General features: G+C 39.9%; 2 protein-coding genes across 3 annotated transcripts in view; one reads left to right on the top strand and one right to left on the bottom strand.

The window, feature by feature from the left end:
* Positions 1 to 11552, bottom strand: part of rbbp6 (retinoblastoma binding protein 6) — a 35773-nt gene extending 24221 nt beyond the window's left edge. Inside the window, exons 1-4 of one of the 2 annotated variants that reach the window (XM_007905775.2) lie at positions 11184 to 11552; positions 10791 to 11020; positions 7887 to 7986; positions 6182 to 6218 (exon numbers count right to left, since the gene is read on the bottom strand). In XM_007905775.2, coding sequence (XP_007903966.2) covers positions 6182 to 6218; positions 7887 to 7986; positions 10791 to 10956 — 303 coding nt within the window. In that variant the 5' untranslated portion in view covers positions 10957 to 11020; positions 11184 to 11552. Of the gene's footprint in view, positions 1 to 6181; positions 6219 to 7886; positions 7987 to 10790 lie in introns of both variants that reach the window. The other variant, XM_007905774.2, reaches the window with a different exon arrangement.
* Positions 11553 to 12488: 936 nt separating this feature from the next.
* LOC103186620 (probable helicase with zinc finger domain) overlaps positions 12489 to 17066 on the top strand; it is a 78658-nt gene continuing 74080 nt past the window's right edge. The window contains exons 1-2 of the mRNA XM_007905777.2: positions 12489 to 12546; positions 14566 to 14775. Of these exons, the coding sequence (XP_007903968.1) occupies positions 14581 to 14775 (195 nt within the window). The 5' untranslated portion in view covers positions 12489 to 12546; positions 14566 to 14580. The remainder of the gene's footprint in view (positions 12547 to 14565; positions 14776 to 17066) is intronic.

Here is a 17066-nt window from a genome sequence, read left to right as displayed (position 1 = left end):
TTCGATCATCCCAGTATATCAACCTCCCTTCACTGCATTGCCACACCTGGAAGCCAACCCATCTTCCACATTTGCTGACGCTAGCAGTGCGGCAATATAAAGGGGAGTGCAGGGGAAGGGAAACAGAAAAAGAAAGCTCATCTCTATTTCAATCCAGACCAATTGGGTATTCTTTATTCTGACCATTAAAATGGCAGTACAGTATCAACACAATTTTAGGGACCACAGGGCAAAATGGGACCACTTGACATTTTACTCACCCAAGGTAACAAGTATGCTGGCATGGGAAAGGGGACAATCTTCTCAAAAGTGAAATTGAATGCATAGATGTGATGGACTACAGAGAGCTTTAGCCACCATCTAATCTAGACTATACCCAATACCAGTCGAACGAAAGGGGTGTGGATCCTTTTCCCAACTCAAGCAAACAATTTAAAACTCATCTCATTGATAGAGCACTTGGCAATTTGTACATCTCTGCAGCCTGTTTAATGCAGCAACCATAGAGAGTTGAGATGTCACTCACTCAGCTCCAGGAACAATATACTGGATTATAAAAAAAGGAGACATACCCTCAATTTCCTTAAAAAGGTGTAGTAATATAGTTTAAACAGCTGGGAGCATGTCATAGAGTGGCAAAACTAGAATTTTATAGAAATTTAAACATTTGCAAATCCAAAAACGATGGTAGGAGCTGAAAAGGTAAGAAACCGATTTAAAAAGTTTAGAATTAGTCACTAGAATAGTGTAAAAAGTTAAAATAGAACCAACAGGGAAAAAAGCCACCACAGGTGAAGTATTAAAAATATTTATTTTAAAATGGTGTTTAGATGTCAGCACATGGCTAACATTACAGTATTAAAGATATCCTGTAATACTACTTTTAGTCAGCAGCAGTGCACAACCTAGAACCATGAAGAGCCGGTTGACTCACACAGAAAAGTCCACAGGCTAAACTGTTTATCAAAGTTTTCCCCTCATAAAGATTGAGAATGAGAGGAATCTAACTGGATACAGATTGAAGCTACCAGAAAGGAGAAGGGCCTTTATACTGACAGAGGATAACACACCCTGTATTACTCAACAGTACCTTCCATTTACTAACTACAGCAGGCTTGGACTAAAGTAATATAGGGATTCGAAGGTTACAAACAGAGAAACTATTTCCTCTGGTGGGTGGGGGAATCCAGAACAAGCAGGCATAATCTTAAAATTAAACCTAAGCCATTTAGGAGCGTAATCAGGAGGCAGTTTTTTTCCACACAGAGGGTAGTGGAAATTGAGAACTCTCTCCCCCAAAAGGCTGTGAATGCTGGATCCATTCAAATTTTCAAGACTAATAAGATGGATAGATATTTGTTAGGATTTTGTATTGTAAGCATATCAATGGATAATGGGCAACAGTGGGTAATTGGAGTTGAGGAACAGATCAGCAACGATTTTATAGAATGGTGGAACAGGCTCAAGGGGCTGAATGGCCTCCTCCTGTTTCTATGGACCAAGTTACAGAGTTGTCACACAGATGTGGTGACTCAAAGAGTGACCTGAATACCTTGACTGTTTCAGCATGCAACACACCACCTGTCCATCTTACTGTACAAAACTTCAGCACCTACTGAGATACAAATATTCTACAGCTTAGAAATTTTTTTACACCAAAAAACTGTATTTTCTCCAAAAGTACAGGTTCTACTGTCTCCATTTGAAGCACATCTAAATGCCAAAAAAGTCCTAGCAATTATCCCCCCCCCACTTACCAATACCATTTCTCTTACAAAAGGCAGGAGGTGCAGTGAGTGGGATTGTTTGCATTCATTCAACTGCAATCTTCCAAACAAGCTTCAGTACAAAAGTACCCATTGCATGTTCAAACTGCCAGGATAGAAACAGCAAATTGATACACAAATTTTTTGTAATGCAAGATAGACAATTGGGAGTGGAATCCTGGTATATACATGAAGTAACCAGATCTGCATTGTAACAGGAATGGGCAGACAGTGAAATCCCTAGATAAACATGTGCATACAGCAAGTGGAGCCTTTTAAGTGCAGCAATGACTTATTTGCTTCAACTGGATCACTTACCACCCCCAAACACACACATGCTCATTCTAAGATATTATATTTGCACAGCCTACTCTCAACTAAACACTGACCTTTCCTAGCGTTCCCAGCAGTCTGGCAACTAGGTCTGAAACCTCTTTCTCTTGCCTTCCCCTGATGCCTCCAAGAGCAGAAGAATAAAACTTAAAACAGAATGAAGGAAGAATTACAAGTTTTTTTTTAAAAAACAGAAAATATTAAATACAAAAGAAAATCTAATGCAAAGGTGAAGAAACAGCACCACTTTAAACTTGCAAATGAACTGAACTGCGCTGAGCCCAAACAGACTGGAAACCGCTAAATGGGTTTAAGTCTGAAGTGAAAAGTATTGGGAATCCCAAATATCTTCCATCAGAACCTTCAAAAGAATTCTTTCAAAAGATTTATTTTAGGAAATAGTATCTTGAGATATGTTATATAGGTTGGGAAATGACCTGTGCCCGTGACTGCCAGGATGTTGGAAGGCAAACTGGATGTACCTTGGTCTTCTTTCGTCTATCAATTCCTAACTCTAATTGTTCTTATAACTAAAGTAACAAATGCTCAGTTGAAGACCACAAGAAAGATCCCAATATTACATTGTGAAAAGGTAAATTTTAAAATATACCATTCCTTAAAGCAAAACTACATTTAACTACTATAAAAGCACTTCTTTACCGTTCAAGATAATCATGACTGGCATTAAGTTACTGAGAAGGGCTACCCCTGCAATATGTACCAGTAATCCAGACAACGGGCAGGACAGTACTGCATAACTACTTCATAAAGTAGAATGCGTGGTCTAACCCCTTGCAATTTATCCAGGTATCAGGGCTATCTGCAAGCATTGTCCTAGCAGATTATATGACCAATCTTTTAAATATAAATCACAATACTTTTACAAGAATGTCTTCCTGGAGCACAATTATAATTAGCAATCCAAGCGAGAACATAAGGCGATCAAAGCCCGACAAGCATGTTCAGCATTTTATGAGAGAATGACTGATTGACCTTTTCCTGTCCTTTCACTTTCTTGATACCCAAATATTCATCCAACAGGCTGACTCCCAAGAAAATCTACACCATAATGATTAACTTGAGTTACAAATAGGAACAGGAGTAGGCCATTCAGCCCCTCGAGCCTGTTCTGCCATTCAATTAGATTATGGCTGATCTGTACCTCGACTCCATTAACCTATCTTTGCTCCATATATACCATTCCTTAAAACAAAGCTACATTTAACTACTATATAAGCTATAGTTGATACCCTTTCCTAACAAACATCTATGCACCTCCAAGTCTTGAAACATTTGGGAAGAAATCCAACCAGTGTCCCTGCAGTGACAAATTGAGGAATGGCGATGGATAACCACAAGAGGATTTTGATTGCATTCCAGTTCAGATGAGTCACTGCATGCTGAACCCACATACCTGCTCCCAGCTACTCACAAAAGTCCTGCAATCGTCAACAGTTTATTTCCATACTCACCCAATTCTACAAAATCTGGCAAGCCTTTCTGGAACTTATTGTGCACAAAATAACTGGGTTGTCAGGCAAACGGCTTGTGAACAAGATCACAAAACCCAATGTTAAGTAACTCTTCCCCTTCAGCTTATATCCATTCCTCAGTTGTTCTTCTCTCCTCTGGGGGAGACCATCTATACAGTCATTTCTTATGAGAACATGGAAATAAGAATGGCAAAGAATCTTCAATATTTTAAGGAATATCCTTTCTAACAGTTTCTCTCATTCTGGTCAAGAGTTATGAAAGAGGAAAACTGGGAAGGTCCCATGCATGACCTGCAACGTGTACCGAAGGAACAGAGTGAAACGGGCAGTGCGGCTTTTGGGTACTACAATTGATGCCATTGCTTGGGTTAAAGATAAAGATTATTATGCATTTCCACTCTCAATTCCTATCCAGAGACTATGAATGAAAACTACCAGCCCATTGATGATGGGGAAGGTACTGACAGCTGACCCAGAATAGTCCTATTTGAAAGAAAAGGATTTCAGAATATTCAGGAAAGGCAAGAAAAAAGGATCCAATTATAACTTAATTCTTACAGCTCCAACCGCCTTTGGACCCAATGGTTCTGGAGCAAGTTTCAATATTATTCTGCAGTTAAATCCACATCTTAAAAATGTGAAGCATGCAAATTGAATTTTGATGCAAGCTTTAGCTAGTCACAAACCTAAGCAGTTCCTTTTCCAAGGCTTGGCTAGGAGTGAATGGACTCACCCATTATTCATTGACTGGAACATATGAATCCATCACTCATTTTACTTTGTTTGAACAATCCAATTTGCCCCTCTCCTTCGTTTCTTTATTAGAAAGGTTCAGTCCCCACCACTGTTCCCACCCTGATTAACAACTTTAGCTGGCAAATTTGCGCCACCTTTCCTCTCTAAAGGGGAAGCCAAATGTTTTCATCATACTTATTATAACCGATTAAATTGTTCTTAATTTGCTGATATGATGCAGGGCTCAGATCTCAGTGCTGCAATTATAGAACTTTCACTAGTTCCATCTCCCCTGCCAGTGATCCATTCTTGTTAGAAGCCCAAATAAAAAGCAAGATAGGAAAAATATCTGCGCACCGAAGGCCGATCTTGACTGCAATGAAAACACCATGAGAATTTAAAAATGCTACTCTGCTAATATAACTCTGCTACTCAATTTGAAGTCATGCTTTAATCTGGACATTAATACAACCACGACCAGTTTCAGCATCAAACAGAGTAGAGATAGGGGATGAATACAATTTACAATTCGCCCACAAAATTTACAGTCAATTCACTTTACGGTATATTCCGTGAAGCATTTGGAGACATCTCAAAGACATGATAAGGCGCTATATCAAATGCAGGGATTATTATTGTTTTGGGCAGATAAATTATGTGCAAAGTTTAAAAGGCATTTTTCACTCCAAAGGTGCAGAAATCTGAAATCAAAACCAAGACTCCACTTAGTGGTGGTCAATTCAGTCACCTTTTTGTAAAGGGGAACAACTCAACTTTGACGGTACTTGATTGACCTGATGAAAATTTATAGCTAGTTTTCGGATTTAAAAAAAAGACTTTAAAAAAGGCTCAAACAAAAAGCATTTGCCATTTATCTCAGACCGCATAGAACTAAATTGATTAGATTTAAGCTTAAAATGGACAAGTCAGTGGATTTCTGTAGTGTGCAGCAGATGAAAAAAATTAAGAACATTTCAAACATAGTTTACCAATACAAATATCTCAGTACACCAAAACAGCACTACAAAAGCCTAGTGACTTCCATTTATTGCAAAGTATGACTGGGAGAAGAAAGAACTGAGGCATCAAACTCTTCTAGTAATAGGACTACTTGTCAAATCTTAAAATTTGTTTGAGCTCCAAGTAAAAAAATGCGCGTTTTAAATATATAGCATCCAAATAGAAAGGGTTAAATTGTACAGATCTATAACTCGCTATTTTATGACCATTAGATACTGAAGTCTAATGTGGTTGTTCATGTGCCTTATCAGTGTTAAACAACCTGTTTGACCAACAAGAAATCATACCTATCAAATCATAAAAAGTTCAGTGATACAATGTGAAATGGAAGATATACACTTCAAACATTCTTTATTTGAAGAAACAAAATGCACACAATAGCCTATACACATGAAATACTAAATAAAGACAGACATCACATGAACATGGTTTCATGTTCACCATAGCAAACTGTTGAACCACAAACTCTGACAAACAGTTCTCTGTACAACTCTGTGTCATACAGAAATTAACTATCATTTTCAATGTGAAATACAATTATTATTTTGCACCATTATCAAGTCACACATACAGATAATATGTGCAGATAAGGGCAATCGTTTCTAAAGGTTACCAACAGTATTTTTAAAATACCACAAATGCATTTAGTAGGCATTACAATACATATCCTGGTCAGATATGTGCCATATTAACTTAGTCTGTGTATTATTTAAAGTTGCTACTGTTATTCATATTCACTGAAACACATTATAATCTAACAGTTATTAAAAAAACAACTTAAGATTTAACAAAAAGGAAAAAGAAAGGTTCAGATTGTATTTGTGTTTTACATACTGCTTTCGACGTCCCACTTGTTGGTTCTGAACGGTCTCTGGAAAGCAGAACACAATTTGTAAAGAAGTTACAGTCATATATTATCTCAATATCAACATTACAAAAAAAACCACAATTGACATAGAAGCAAACACCTGGTATTCTATACAACATTTCAGTTCTCAGCCAACATGAACACAGTGGGGACATTACTAGAGCTTGAATAAGTTAATCTGAAAAAGATTCAGACTGGGGAAAATAAGTTTCAAACCACTCCGAATGGACAAGGCACTGCTACAGCATTGAACACAGTGGTTTCTCCTCTTCAAGGAATGCAACACATCTGTCAGTCACAGACAAATTCCTGGTTCTGTAAAGGGGTCAATGATTCAAACAGACTTCCCTTTCCCTATCTAAAAACAAGACAGATAGCAGAACATTCTACACTGTGAAGAATTACTGTCAATGATCGTAATAAATTATGACACTAAGCCATTACTTCATGCTGAACGACAGATCAGTGTGCACTTTAAGGTCTGGGACACAGAAAAACTACAGCTGCAGAATATTTGTGCTGTTTGTGAAGTGCTCAGCAACACCAATGAGTCATTGCATATGTATGGCACGTAGCCACTTAAGAAAACAGGTTTCCAGCATTGCTCTGAGACCCGTTTCATCATTTTATTGCATCTTTCAATCCAATTTTTCACACACTCTACATTCTATAATACTTCACTGTATGTATACAAAAAGTACATTTAAAATTAAAATTTTAATTTTACAAAGTGGAAATCCCAATTTAAAATAAGAAATCTCCCTCTGGACATCAATCCCTTTGCAGCTAATTGGACTGGAATCACATCTTTCCAATCATTAATAAAGTTCTCAAGACGCCTCACTCAATCCTTCCATGATTTCCAGCAAACAACCTAATTTTCCATTCCAGGCTGTTGAAGAACAATTTGTTGCTACCCAGATTTACCCCTTCACTTCCGACAACTCCCTCCCATAGTCAGGGTCATCAAATGATATGCTCTCCATCTGCGACCAGAGCTCCTTTTGCCTTCTGCCTTTTTTAGTATCAGTGATATGGTACTGTACGGTCATACTTCTTCATTTGCAAACGTGGCATCCACTCCTTACATTGCTGACAACTATTGTTTATTACCTTCATCCCAATCAGTAGCTTGCTTAACCAATCTGGCCTTTCTTCAAACGAGAAAATGTATGTATTCTACAACTCTAATACAATCAATGTATTAAACCTCGAGAGGGCAGTGCAATTATCTACACAAGGCAGACTTGTAACTGAATCTAGACAAGATGAAACAGAAAATACCAGCAAAATTTCTGAATTTCTACACATGCAAGAAATTAATGTGCAATTCCTGTTCAGTTTAGTAACATCAAAGGAAGGTTATAACCTGTTGAAGAATGCATGCACTTAACTCTTAACTGCTCACATGTAATTGTGTTACATGTCAGAATGCCAATCATTAAAAAAATTAAGTACTATTTATAGATCCCCATTTGAAAACAACTATTTTTAAACTAACCATGCTGAATAATAAAACTGAAGAATAAAACAATCACTGGTGCCGTGAAGAAATCCATCCTTAAACATTCAACTCTTACTTTCTTGCATAAAAAGCCTGCCCAGCGTCTTGGGACGTCCTCCCGACGTGAAAGGCGCTATAAAAATATAATCTTGTTGTTGAATACTCACATGACATACATTTTGCTAGTAGACTTCACTCCTCCAATTGGAATTCTTTTTATAATCACGGATGAATTCTTAGGGATAAGGGCATTGTCATCCGTGTACTCTGTGAAAAAAGTTACAAATCCATCATTCTGAAAGTGCCGAACAATAAGCACCAATCGCCTTTACCCCAGACACCAACAAATGTACAGAAATTTTGTTTCAGCTGATGCTGTCAAGTAACATTGAAAAACTACACAATCTGACTTGCAATTCTTCAGGAGGATCTATTGGAAGAGGAACATACTCGCAGCATCCATCCAATAGAACCGTAGAAATTCACTGCACAGAAGGTCATTCGGCCCAATGCATCTTTGCTGTCTCTTTAGAAGAGCAATCCTTTCAGTCCCAAGTTGAGAATTATAAACCAATTAAAAACAATCTAATGAGCCAATAGAAGCGAGCCACAACCATTTTATGACTTACAACATTAAGATTAAAGCAGGAAGGTCTGTTTGGCCAACAGTATTTGCCCAATATTTAAAATCTAAAGAATGACGCATAAACATATGGGCTATTTTCTATGATAAAACCCTGCTCATTGATATACCAATTTATCTCATGAATATATAGGGACATGGCAAAGTAAGCTGAGGTTAAATCACAGCAGAATGACATGGCATGACAATGACATAATTCTATTTGAGATTCAAAAAAATGAAATAATCTACAGCACATATTTAAGAAACCACCCAACGCAATCTTGAACGAGCAGAAAGCAATTCCAGACAGGGATTTAGCAGTGCAACTGGTACAAGGATGAATGACAGTTTCACCAAAACATCCAAAATCTACCCACCTGACCAGAAAAATCTCTTCCACCTCATTATCTTAACAGTTCTTCCTAAACCTACTACAAGAGCAAAATGGGAGTTCATACTATTGTTCAGGATAATCAAAATCATTCTGTCATTTTTTGCTAAAATACAAAGATTACTGCGCATGCAGTTAGGTATAGTAAAATACTATTTACCCTACATGCACTTCATCCTGAAGCCAGCTCTTGTCGACAGATCAAAAAAAGTTACCAAGTCTAATCTTCATGATTTACTCAGCTGATTTCCAGAATAAGACTTAATGTCACATGATACAGTTGTGTTTTATCTTAAAGGTTCCTATTTTCTTAAACTAGCAGTTTTGAGTTTTTTTTAATCCTCTGTGATTGATTTTTCAAGATGGTGGATGAAATCCAATGGAAGATTAACAGCTGCTCGACATGAAGAAACTGAAGGTATTTAGGTGGCCTCCACACTTACACGACAGAGTCTTACACAATGGTTGACTCACAATGACACCAAAATGGACTCAAAAGAAAGGTCTCCAATAAATAAGCCACATGAAATCACAAGATCTGTTAATATTTTACAAGAGACCAGAATCAGGCAAAAAGTCGGCAGAATTAATTCAATTTCTTTACTCCAGAATTCATTATTCAAAGAGAAGTACAAAATAAACATATTTGCAAATCTGACACAAAGCTCCTATGAGAAAAAGGTCTGCGGGTACAATGCTTCACTGAGAAAGAACTGGCTGCCATTTTGTCACAGGGAGTATATCCCGATTATTATACAAGTAAGGAACCTGTAAAGTTGGAGCATATTACTATTTTAAAATCTAGTCTTTCAATGGACTTCATGTTAATTTGAGAACAACTGTTCCAAAATGTTTAACTTTGCATCAGCGTGTAGCATTTGCTGTAGACTGGTTACACCAACTTCAACCTACGACTGTTTGTGGGAACGTTTGTGGATGCAATTGGTTGCCGCATTTTGCCCACAAATATACAATCACTACACTTTACAGTCTATTCTGTGAAGCGCTTTGAGACTCCGAGAAGACGTGAAAAGCGTTATATCAAATGCAAGTATTATTATCAATGGCTTGTTACTGTGGCACGAGTTGAGTTTGCACACATGCTATGCCCAACATCACCTTATAACAGTATGTTAAGGAGCAGGATCAACAATCCGCGTCTCAAAATGCTTCACAGAATAGACTGTAAAGTGTAGTGATTGTATATTTGTGGGCGAAATGCGGCAACCAATCCAAAGGTGAAGCTCAATGCTGCACTGGGTGGCGCCTTTATCAACTAGGCCATCAGGGAAATCGCAGCTCAGTTAGACAAGTTCAATAAAAAAAACTTATCAATACTAAATACAGAATTTTAAAAAAATTGTGGTGACATGTTGCAATCAGCATTTGAGGCAGAAAGGGAGGGGGTTACACCTTCAAAATTGCTGACATAATTCAAAGCCTTTACCATTTACCAATGCCCAAATGTCATAAAATACTATATGGGTTAAGAAAGACCTCCAAGATGAAATAGTTATTAAATAACTAGCTACTATTAGTGAATTTAATTAGTGAATTAAATTTCGCCCACAAGTATACGGTCAATTCACTTCACAGCATATTCTGTGAAGTGCTTCGAGACGTCTAGACGACTTGAAAAGCGCTATATTATTATAATATTATTATAACCATTAGACCCTCGAATAATTCCTGAACATCAAAACCCGTAGAATGAATTTCACAATTTCCTCTCAACGTAAGGAGTCTTCAAAATGTGAACACTGAGAAATAACAGATGGCGCTGGAGAAGACAATGGACATTAGGCAACTGCGGTAAAGAAAATCACGTCAAACGATACGACGTAATATAGCGTCTGACACACTTTATCCCACTGATTCCTGCACCCCCGACTTGCCATGTCCCAACTTGCAGTAAGAACATTGATGTTCTTATTAAAACGGGCAAATCCACCTACAACCCGGCGCCATCTTGCCTACAATCAGAAACAAAAGATTAAAGACCCCACTTAAACAAAGGGAAAACTTGGGTTTTAAAATTGCAAAACAGGGTTCTACCTTCTTTAGTCTGTGCGTTGGTAATCTGTAGATCACAGTCTGCCGCCTTCAGCTTCTCCCTGGCCATAATGGTCTTCTTCAGATCACTCAGAGATATATGAAGCCCATCGAAAGTGACCGTGTCATAGTTCAGTTTAGAGGAAAATTTGTAATGCACACACGACATTTTGTTTGTTTGTTTGAATGGGACCAAGCCTTACCCACAAGAAAAACGTTTTAACCTTTTAACACTGCAAAACACAAAAACAAAAAAATCCGCTTTTTCACAATTTAATAAGTCTCCATGCCTGGAAAGCATTTATAAGAAAACACTGTATTGTAAGAAAAATCAGGAAATAACTTCCTTTTTAACTGCACATAGCACAAAATTAAATACTAGCTGTATTTACTCACTAAATAAACTGGATAGTTCAAAAGTCAATGGTATAGTTTAAATGTCCATGAAACTGCACTAAGTCCAAGGTTTTTTCCTCAAAATAAAGTTCGGGAATATTCGCTTTTTTCCTCTTCCTTGATATTATCGAGCCGCAATGCAGTAGACGTCGGCGTGGCTAGTTTTAAATGTCTCACATGTACACGAATGTTACAGGGAAAGGAGGCCGCGAACGTGTCCACGCTTTTCCTCTTCCTTCGGTTTCTTTTCAAGCAAAATCCAGTTGCAACGAAACTCGTGTTTTTTTCCCCCTCCTCACTCAGACACCGACCTCGGGAGGAGCTCACTTACTCTCATTCTCTCCCTCGGATGGGTGGGGATTTTTTTTTTAAAAAAAAGTCCGAACTCGTAACGAAGGGAGAAGGGGAGGTGAGGTGGGGGTGGGGGGAAATTACAAAAAAAAAACTTAAAAAGAAACAGAAGCCGTACGCAGACAAGGCCCGAGGCCAGAGCTGCGTCTCTTCCTCCGGCGTGTTCCTCAGGAGCAGGTGGGATCCATCGCGCCTTTTTTTTTCTCTCTCTCTCTCCGAAAGGACGGTGGTGTCGGGGGCGGGGGAGGGGGGGGAGAATGGAAATGGGACAAAGGGGACGGAGAGGTGCAGGAAAGCACAGCCCCGGGCGGTCACAGGCCCACCTTCTTGGCGGGTTACAATCACAGGCTCAAACTCCAGGCGGCAGCAGAAGGCCCGACCGCGTCTCTCGCAAACATCCTCGCGTAAACTGCACCGACTCTTACGCTGAAAAAAATGGCTTAATACTTCGAACCCTTTGGGTTTTTTTTTACAGTGGAGTTGGGTGATGGTGGGGGGAGGGGTGGGGTGGGGGAAAGGGGAGAAAGGAAACAAAAACGGAACCGGTGCAGGGTGGTGTCTGAGGCGAGTGCCGCCGCTTCTAACGGACAGCAGCTCTCCGCCACAACAATGGCGCCGTCAACGCAATAACGCCAGGGGTCTCCCAGGCCCGGCCGCAGGGGCCCACGCGTCACAATCACCGCCGAGAGCGCACCACCGGATGTGAGACCGGCGCGCGCTGTCAATCAACCACCGCCGCCGCCGCTTCAGCGGGGTGTGAGGGGAGGGCCGAGCTGTCAATCACCCGTTTCTCCAACGGACTCCCCCCCCGCCCTCCCGCCCTCCCACCCAGAAGCGAGGGGAAAAGTCTGCTGTTGTCAGTCACCGGCGGCTCCAACGGCTGCCGGAGCGGAAGTGAGGCCGGCGAGCTGTCAATCACCGGCCTCTCTGACCCACGGCTGAGGGAGGCGGATGCTCGCGCCGCCGTCGCCTGCTCTCCTCTCCCTGTAAGATGGCGCTCGCTGCAGCCGCGGTGGGTATATCTCTGCTTTAATTCTCCCCCCCCCCCCCCACCCCCTCCCTCCCGCCCCTTTCCTTCCTTCCTTCCTTCGCTTCGGTCCTCGTGAATTAATTCAAGGGGGTGCGAGAGCGAGAGAGAGAAAAAAAACTTTCTTCACATGGTGGGGGAAAAAAAAAGACCATCCTTGTCACACTGTTGGTAAAGAATAGCGCGCGGGAAGAGAGGGCCAGTCCCCCACTACCAGCACCACCACCACCGCGGGGTGGGAGCTCATCTTACACTGTACACGGTCATAGCCCTCACGAGCGGTCGGATTTCTGAAGGGAAATTATAGTTTTTTTTAAAGTCATTTTTTTTATTGTGTGTATGAGAAAGGGCTGTGGCTGTTGGTCAGGGGGATATGGGAGGGGGGTGGGTGGGAAAGAAGAGTGTGAGACGCAGGGCAACCGATCGCAATGAATTCATAATAATAATAATCTTGTATTTGATATTGCACCTTATCACCTCCGAGAGATGTCTCGCAGCGCTTCACCAGAATATACTGTAAAGTGGGTTGACTGTATTGTGTGAGCGAAACGCGGCAGCCAATTGTGCACAGCGGCGTCCCACAAACAGTCGTGGATTGAGTGACCACATTTTATTTATTGATTTTTTTTTTCCGAGGGATTATTACCCTCGGAAAGTGATCCGCCAATCGACTTTCAACTGGGTTCCTAATTAAGAATATAAATGGGGGTGGGCAGCGTTGTATCTGATTTGCCTCCTTTCCCCTCCACATCAAAATAAAGTTTTCCTTTGCTCTCCCTGATATTATCATGTTTTGAGGAAATGAGTGAAATCAGGGCAGATCTTCACCTGGTACTGTAGGAGGATTTGACCCATCGAGCCATTTCACTGGATGGTTTTACACTGCACCTTTGCCACGTGAGGTTTGAATTGCATGGATATATGGAAACTAGCTTGCTTACATGCATCAGAAAAAGTCAGTGCAGTTTGGAAGGGGTGGGGGGGATCCTGATTTTTTTTGATCAGCTGGGTGTCTGATGGAAACCCACCACCGTACTTAAGAGCATCCAAACTGAGAATTCCATGCATCCCACCTACACATGGAAGTTCCAGAGATAGGTTATTCGAATGGGATGCGCGCTCTCTCTCCCTGGAAGGATGCATCTTGCTTACTAATTTCCGGAGAGTAATAGGCCCAGCTTGTCAAGAGCCAAGGCTTGGGAACCCCAGAGTGTGGGTTAGGATATTTGCTTGCATCTAACCAGCTGAAACTGCATAGGTTGCCATTGATATCATTGTCTGGCAAGCTTTTCTGCTGTTTGTCCAGCTGGGACCACCCTACCCATTAGAGCTTTGGCTTGCAGGGAGCTGAGTAGGAGGATTCCCTGCCCTCAGCGACTGGCCTGCCCTTCCAAGTCCTGCTGACGAGTGAAGTTGGTCATCAGCAGTGCCCCAGCTGAGGAACCGGACTGCCAAAGAGTTCTGGCTCGAGTCTTAACATTTTGTTTGCAAACATGTCTGCTTGGAGCCAATTCATCTCCAAGAAGACCCCACTTACCCATCTGGAGATTTTTAACACGTTGGTCCTGTGAACATACATTGAAGTGAAGGCATGTTTCTGGATTTGTTTCCACTCCTTTCTAAATCTAAGTCAAATTGAACAAAAAAGCACCACAAGAAGTGGAGGCTGTTATGGTATATTATTCGGTTGTCTCGTTACAGGACAATGGGAGCAGACTGTACCTATCCTATGGATTTCAGAGGTACCAACATGCTAACGGTCTTAGGCTTCAGAATATTGTCTTAATTTTAGGATCTTACAGAAATTAATTTGGGAACTGTTTTTCATTAATTATGGAAAACCGGTTTCCAAATTGAGACAGAATCGAAAATGATGAGAAATTTTCAGTCTCAGCCATCAGTGGCCAGTGATGTGATGCCAGAACTTAATTGTTCTGTATGTTTAACTCTTTTGTGTGATGCAAGAGTTTATTTTTTTTGCTAATTGCTTTTCATTTATTTCAGGCTGTGATTTGAGACATGGCAGAAAGAAGGACCACAGAGTCATGTGACCAAGCATGTGAACAGGTCTGGCGGCAGGAATATAAGCTGGCGTTATATAACTGCAAAGAAGGGCTGCCTCTAACTAGCCACACTGGCTTTCCTACTTCTGCATCAGTTGAGGCTGTTAGACTACAGGCATTGCTATACAGAATCTCTTGCCTCATACGGCTGGTAAATACTTGATTTTAACCACAATATTTCTTTATATATTAATTTTAAAAACAAAATCACATTTAAAAGAAAGCAAAACTGCTAAGCCTATTTCGAAATATTAATTTCAATCGTGTATCATAGACCTGACAGGTTGAACAGCGCAATTTATTCTAATCCAAATGTAGAATGTTACCAGTTGATATTCGTTTTGTGGGGATTTTTTTAAAAAAAGTGAGATTCAAAAAGCCAAAGATCATTACATTCTGTGGAATAGCTGATAGCCTCTGATACTACATTGCCCCAGCCAGCATTAACTATAAGCTTTCACTCATTAACTGGAGGATTTTTGATTTGCCTTGCTGAATGAATGTGAAGCATAAAGATGATGGCATCTGTGCTATTGTAAAAGTTCTCTCCAAACACCTTTGTTGCTGGAGGTTTAAATTCTATTTTAAATTTGTAACAATATATGAGATTAGTGCATCAAAATTATCTTCCCCTGACAAACTTGACAAGCAACCTGGATTACCGTTTGAGAGTTTTCATAGCTTTCATGTTGACAGTGCCATTTAAACCTTAGAAACCAATAGAAAAGTTATAATGGTTGATACTATTGAGCATTTAAGAGGGAACAAAGTACAATGCCAATCTTGTGCAATTTCAAAATGTGGCATTAAGTAAGGTTGTTGATATTGTGTTAATTGAACCCCCACTTCATTCCATCCATCATTTTGAAAACCTTGGATTTGATGTGGATTAAGTTTAGTGCGAGATTACATGTTAAAATTGATATTCAATGACCAAACCCATACTGCTTTTAACATTTAAACAGTTGAGCGTCAACATTGCATCATATTGATGTTGCTGAATATATGTTACTGCTGGGGCAACCAGTAAATATGCCACAGCTTTACCTACTGTATGTTAAAGCTGGGGAAGTAACATGCTTGCCACATCATTCCTAGCTGTAATTGTAAAATGGTAAAATAGGTATAATTGATAATATATTGTGTAGTTAAACCATGCTCTTGGGTAAGAGCCCATGAAGAAACTGCATTTTGTATTTATTTACTGACTAATGTATTTTTGCTGTGGGACCTTGCACACTGTAGGTATAATGCAATAAAATGCATGTGGGGTAATTTGGGGAACATAATTTAATTCATTTTCTTTTTAATTTTTATTTTGTAAATAAATTTTTTAAAAAACATCATTTGTCATTTTTATTTCTGCATGTGATTCTTGGACACCGTTGACTTATTTTTAAAGGTTTGTAAACTTCACACAAAAATGTTCTTGAAATTTCACTTTTGTTTTTTTGGGGGTATCTTTTAACAATGCTTTTATGGTCTCTGAATGCTGACCAAGTTTATGATAACCCAAGGTATTTGGGTTCTAGAAAAGAGAGAATTTGTCCAAGGACAAAATACTTGTGGCTGGACCTAACCCACGGTTAATAAGTTCTCCTTTTCTTTAGTGATTTTACGAAAACTATATTTGTTATTTTCTTGAGCAGCGGGTAGCACAGTGGAGTAGCACAATCGGTTAGCACTAGCCTATTAAATTTGGGAACAGAGTTCAGACTGCTCAGATTGATGGGCTGAAAGTCACCTCTGTTTTCTCCTACTATAATGTGAAATGTTTTGGAGAAGTCTCAAACCCAATTCCAAGTGGAACCAAAACAGCGCCTTATTTGGTACTGATTTGAATTTTACTTTGAGACCACTTCGGTGGCTGATGTGGGAAAAGAAACACAATAGAAATACTGCTTATTTTGGGATACAAATGTTTAGCAGTATAGTGGAGTGAGATTTACCGTGAATGAATCTGCTCTGGGCATGCTTGACGGGTATTTGGGGGTATTTGAGGAGGACGGGTTTGCAGGGTTATGGGGAAAGGGCTGGGGAGTGGGACTGACATTAATTGCTCTATTCAAAGAGCCGGCACAAGCTCGATGGGCCTAATGGCCTCTTTTTGTGCTATATGATTCTATGATGCCGACACAAATTGTGTGAAATGAGAATGTCTTCTAACATCCAATATCCCTCTCTACATCCCTGAAAGACTTGCTGTTACTTAATCTGTCCCATGATTCGTGAGGTGCTCTTGTTTCTTTTAAACTCGAGGTTGCAGGTTAAGAATTCATTCAGTCATGCCCCAGCTTGGAGAAGGGAACTCAAATGAAATTCTTTTACAGTTCTGAAAAATCTCCACACCATTCTGGACTATCTCCATCTGCTATTGTCTTCTGCTTTTATTCTACTCCACATTTTTTCCAGTCCTCCGAATGCCTTACCCTAATCCACCCC

The sequence above is a fragment of the Callorhinchus milii genome, unplaced genomic scaffold, assembly GCF_018977255.1.
Source record: "Callorhinchus milii isolate IMCB2004 unplaced genomic scaffold, IMCB_Cmil_1.0 Scaffold16, whole genome shotgun sequence".
Classification (NCBI taxonomy): Eukaryota; Metazoa; Chordata; class Chondrichthyes; order Chimaeriformes; family Callorhinchidae; genus Callorhinchus; species Callorhinchus milii.
This window is presented reverse-complemented; position numbering and strand designations above follow the sequence as displayed.